The sequence below is a fragment of the Hakea prostrata genome, chromosome 2, assembly GCF_041222555.1.
Source record: "Hakea prostrata isolate BN-2017 chromosome 2, UWA_Hpros_2, whole genome shotgun sequence".
Classification (NCBI taxonomy): domain Eukaryota; kingdom Viridiplantae; phylum Streptophyta; class Magnoliopsida; order Proteales; family Proteaceae; genus Hakea; species Hakea prostrata.
Window position 1 is genome coordinate 11,742,484 of NC_142601.1, and position 5,166 is coordinate 11,747,649.

At 38.9% G+C, this 5,166-nt stretch overlaps 1 protein-coding gene across 1 annotated transcript; it reads left to right on the forward strand.

Moving 5' to 3' along the window:
• The first annotated feature begins 1,901 nt into the window (after positions 1–1,901).
• On the forward strand, positions 1,902–4,934 carry LOC149023742 (ABC transporter G family member 9-like). Its single transcript, XM_089142844.1, has 4 exons — positions 1,902–2,000; positions 2,104–2,893; positions 3,881–4,203; positions 4,281–4,934. The coding sequence occupies exons 1-4, from the start codon at positions 1,902–1,904 to the stop codon at positions 4,932–4,934; spliced, it is 1,866 nt and encodes a 621-aa protein (XP_088998970.1).
• Positions 4,935–5,166: the final 232 nt, after the last annotated feature.

Below are 5,166 nucleotides of genomic sequence, written 5' to 3' on the forward strand. Positions count from 1 at the left end.
AGAAAAATAAAATAAAAATCATAATCTAATTTTATAAGATATTTTGGAGTTAGCCCATAATCGCATCTTTAGCCCATCATGCTCCAAATCAGGCCCACTTTCGCACTTAGTGAATTTGAACGGATCTATTGACATGTAAAAATCGCATGTTTCATACCCAAACTCTAAATATTATTTAAGGTCTTAAAAATTCATAAAATTTGCAAACACAACATAAAACCCAAGGTAGCTCCACTCAAAGTGTGTAAAATGCATGCTTTATGCCTTAAGATTTCACACATAATCAATGATCCGTCCCAATATAGAAGTACAATGGGTGCCCTACAGTATTTGACTCTCACATGCCCTGATATAGCATTTTTTGTCAATAGGCTTTGTCCATATATGCATCGCCCTACAATTGATGATTGGACTGCGGTTAAACGAATTCTTCGTTATCTAAAAGAGACCCCATCCCATGGGATTCTATTTCGGCCAACAACTAATCTTTCTCTTACTGCCTTTAGTGATACAAAATAGGCCGGTTCAACTATTGATCAACGATCTACAAGTGGCTACTGTGTCTACTTGAGGCCTAATTTGATCTCTTGGAGTTCCAAGAAACAACCCACTGTGGCCCGCTTCTCTACAGAATTTGAATACAAAGGGGTTGCTAATGTTACTGCTGAGTTGATATGGTTACGTCAGCTACTGTTTGAACTTGGGGTTGTCACTTCTACACCAACTCTATACTGCGATAATATTGGAGCTACTTACCTTGTTGCTAATCCGGTCTAAACACATCAAGATTGACTATCATTTTGTTTGTCAACAAGTCGCCACAAAAAAAATCTTTTAATCCGATTTCTTTCCACAAGAGACCAAATCGTAGACATTCTTACAAAAGGCTTATCTGCTTAAAGATTCAAAATTTTAAAATCCAAGCTCATTGTCTATTCTCAACCAATGACCTTGTAGGGGAATGTAAAGGATAAGCCTCTAAATTCAAATTCAAATTCAAATTCAAATCCACCGTAACTAATTCTATCCTCGATTGATCTTATCTCCAGCAGATCAAAAAGAGTTTGAATTATAGTTAAAGTATTTCAAATTCTTATAATATTAATATATATCTCCCATTCACTAATTTGAGTGTAGAAGAATTCTCTCTCAAACGAAATTCTAACTCTTAGGAAATCAAAAATCTCTCATGATTTTCTTATCTCCCTAAAATCTCTCGTGAAATCAGAAAATCTCTAAGATCTCTCATGATTTTCTTGTCTCCCAAAAATCTCTCATGATTTTCTCGTCTCTCCTCTCTCTTCAATGCGGGTAATCTATCTCTCTCTTTGGGGGTAACCTCTATTTTCCTCCTCTCTCCAAGGATTTCTCCATGTCTCGGATGTGCGGTCCATAAAAGAGAGGAATATATACAAATTTAGAGGATTGGAAATTTGTGCGTCTTTGACACCTACTGAGGTTAGTTGTCGTTAATTTATATGCATATTGGATTTTAGTGTGGTACCTACTGAGTTGGTTGCCATTAATTTACATGCATATTGGATTTTACTGAATACACGTAGTTGCAGCAAACAAAACTGTCCCGTAAAAACAGCCTATATCAAGTTTATCTATCGCTCATGAGGTATTTGCTGTTACTGCAAACTCCTCTGCTCAAACCTCCTCTCTCATCCATCACACGTTCATCTCATCTTTCTCTTTGATATTGTAATTGCATCTCTCAATCTTTGAATTATCATAAATTCAGTTACGACGACGACTCTATTTCCATCCTCTTATGTTCTTCTGATCTTTAGAATAGACAATGTCCTTCTTTCTTCCCCGAATCCAACACCAGCAGGGAGGAAATTCTGGAGTTCTCGAATAGGGAACACATATTTCAAGCACACAAAGGAACCAAGATGATGGACATAGAGGCTCAGAGTGTTAACTTTAATGAATCACAAGATCCAGAAATTTCCGCCATTTTTAAAGAGGCTAACCGTCCTGTCGTTCTCAAGGTCCTTTCTATTTCACCTTCTATGAGTTCAGTTCCTTTTCTTTTTTCCCCTTCCTACTAATCATCAACAAATGATATCAATTAACATCAATCTTATGTTGCAGTTTGAAGATGTTGTGTACAGGATCAAGACTCCAAAAGGAGAATTATTGAGTAAAAATTCGAACACAGAGGAGAAGGTGATCTTGAAAGGCATAACAGGTGCCGTATCACCAGGGGAGATGTTAGCCATGTTAGGTCCTTCAGGTAGTGGCAAAACAACACTGTTAACTGCATTGGGTGGGAGACTTAGCGGACACCTTGGAGGAACGATCACTTACAATGGCCAACCCTTTTCCAACCAAATGAAGAGAAACACTGGTTTCGTTACACAAGATGATGTGCTCCATGCCCACCTAACCGTCTTTGAGACCTTAGTTTTCACTGCTCTTCTACGGCTTCCCAACAGCTTAACTAAAGATGAGAAGGTCATGCATGCAGAAGCAGTGATTGCTCAACTTGGGTTGTCTCGGTGCAAGAACAGCATCATAGGAGGGTCAATGTTGAGAGGAGTTTCAGGAGGAGAACGCAAGAGGGTGAGCATTGGACAAGAAATGTTGATCAACCCAAGCCTTTTGTTTCTGGATGAGCCCACATCAGGGCTTGATTCCACCACGGCTCAACGAATTGTGTCGACCTTGTGGGACCTTGCACAAGGTGGAAGGACAGTGGTGATGACCATACACCAGCCTTCGAGCAGACTCTATTACATGTTTCATAAGGTTTTGCTTTTGTCAGATGGTAACCCTTTGTATTTTGGAACTGGGGCTGGAGCAATGGATTATTTCTCTAGCATTGGTTATGTCCCTTCACTCGCCATGAACCCTTCGGATTTCCTTCTTGATCTTGCAAATGGTACGTACATGAATCAGCCTCCTTTAGTTTCACTTCCTTATCTTAATTTTCTTATTCTTTTGGGAACAACATTTTTTGAGAATTGGATTTCAGAAGTTGAAGTGTTCGAAAAGAGGAAGAAAGAGATAAAACAGAAAAACACTAGGATATCATTATCAGGTGAAAAAAAAATAATAATAAAATAAAAGAGGAGAACCTGCAAATAGGTTCAAAGAAGGTTTTAAAACCCTAAACTAGGTTTTGCACTTTTGTGGCACTGGAAAGAAAACAGATATGCATTGGGATAAGGTCGCTCTAAAGCGCAGAAAATAGGATTTTGCTTTAGGGACAAGGCAATGATGTTTCCCCTAATTTGAACCTGTAGGAGCCAGGGCACAAAGATAGGTTAGTTGACTTTCTTGCTGTAACCTTCTAAGCTCAAGCTAATTTTCAAGATCTTGATACTAGATATCATAAATGATAACAAGTCTCCATGCTTTGAGTCAAGCTTTCATGAGGCGAGTTAGTCTTAATTGACCAAGTGAAGAATTTGGATTGCGGTAGCATTTCTCGGTGGATTGTATTCAAAATTTCAAGCTTTAAGGAATGAGTAATTTTTGGGTCCAAATTGTTTGAGGTGCTTCTGTTCTTGTTCTTTATTAAAATAGGTTTTCATCTATTTTTTGTAAATAGTCTCTCAGATGTCAGACAAGGATAGAAGATTAATTTCCGCTATAATTTGTTTCTTCTTCATCTTCATAGTGAAAACCCATCTTAGTCCACGTACATATCATCTTGTTCATGTGTGTTTCACCAATTTCACATCTTTGTTGTATAACTCTACTGTAAATAACTTCCTACTCACCCCCAAATATAGATACACATGCTCACTTGGTAGCGAAATTAATGAGAGTTACTGAATCAAAATCTTGCCCAATACCTTGTCAAGTTTGTTTTAGTAACTAACTAATACTAGATCTGGAGGAATTAATCCTAATACTTCATCAGGTGTTTCTTTGGATGGTAGAGAGGAGGAGGAGGACAAAGGAGCTGTGAAGGAGGCTTTAATCTCAGCTTACAGGAGCAATCTTGATGACAAATTGAAGGAACAATTAAATGAAATGAGCAGTCAGGTTTCAGATGGAACGGACCATAAGAAATTTGATCGATGGTGTACAACTTGGTGGCAACAGTTTTCAGTGTTGCTTCACAGAGGAATAAAAGAGAGGAAGCACGAGTCCTTTTCAGGCAGCCAAGTCAGTCAGGTTTTGGTTGTTGCTTTCATCACGGGGCTTCTATGGTGGAAATCCAGTGTGCACTTACAAGACCAGGTAAGAAATCCACAATCAGGTTCCTTGAGTTACACTTGTTATGACATTTAATCTTGCTTTGATTCTGGTGTATGCAGGTTGGGCTACTTTTCTTTTACTCTGGGTTTTGGGGCTTCTACCCTCTCTTCCAAGCTATATTCACCTTCCCTCAAGAACGCATGATGCTCACAAAGGAGAGATCTTCAGGAATGTATAGACTTTCATCCTATGTCATGGCCAGCACTGTAGGTGATCTTCCCATGGAGCTTGTTCTCCCAACCATTTTTGTCACCATAACCTATTGGATGGCAGGAATGAAACCCACAGCAGGGAACTTCATAGGGACCTTGATGGTTTTGTTATTAAGCGTAATGGTTACCCAGGGCATGGGGCTTGCGATTGGTGCAATATTGATGGACCTTAAGTCTGCTTCAAGCCTTGCATCTGTCATAATGCTCACATTTCTTCTTGCTAGTGGATACTATGTGCAACACGTCCCTGCTTTCATAGCATGGATTAAATACCTATCCATCAGCCATTACACCTATAAGCTATTGTTGCAATCACAATTTAAACCCAGTGAAACGTACCAGTGTGGTACCAACACTAGCTGCTTGGTTGGGGAGTTTCCAGGCATAAAGATTGTAGGGCTTGATTCGATGATTGTCTCTATCCTTGTCATGTTCTTGATGCTTGTAGGTTATAGGCTTGTTGCTTATGTTGCTCTCATGAGGGTAGGAGTGCCCCGTTAGTGACAAACTACATTGATTTCAGACATTTGTAAGCACTTGTCATCAGTGTCGAAATTTTTTGAGAAACTCACCATGCAGATAGGAGCTAGTAATGAGAGCTAGCTGCAGATTTGTTCCGTTGACATGACAAAGAGGTTTTAAATTTGTTGGGGTAATTGTATTATAAATTCTTCAAAATACAAAAAATGAAATTGCAATACAATTGAAAGATGAAGATCCTTAGTTAATCCGG

What these genes read in the sequence shown, in the direction of transcription:
- LOC149023742 (XM_089142844.1), top strand. Translation starts at nt 1,902, where the DNA reads ATGATGGACATAGAGGCTCAGAGTGTTAACTTTAATGAATCACAAGAT. An exon ending in ACCGTCCTGTCGTTCTCAAG is followed by an intron (nt 2,001 to 2,103) that starts GTCCTTTCTATT and finishes CTTATGTTGCAG; the next exon opens with TTTGAAGATGTTGTGTACAG. An exon ending in GTGTGCACTTACAAGACCAG is followed by an intron (nt 4,204 to 4,280) that starts GTAAGAAATCCA and finishes TGGTGTATGCAG; the next exon opens with GTTGGGCTACTTTTCTTTTA.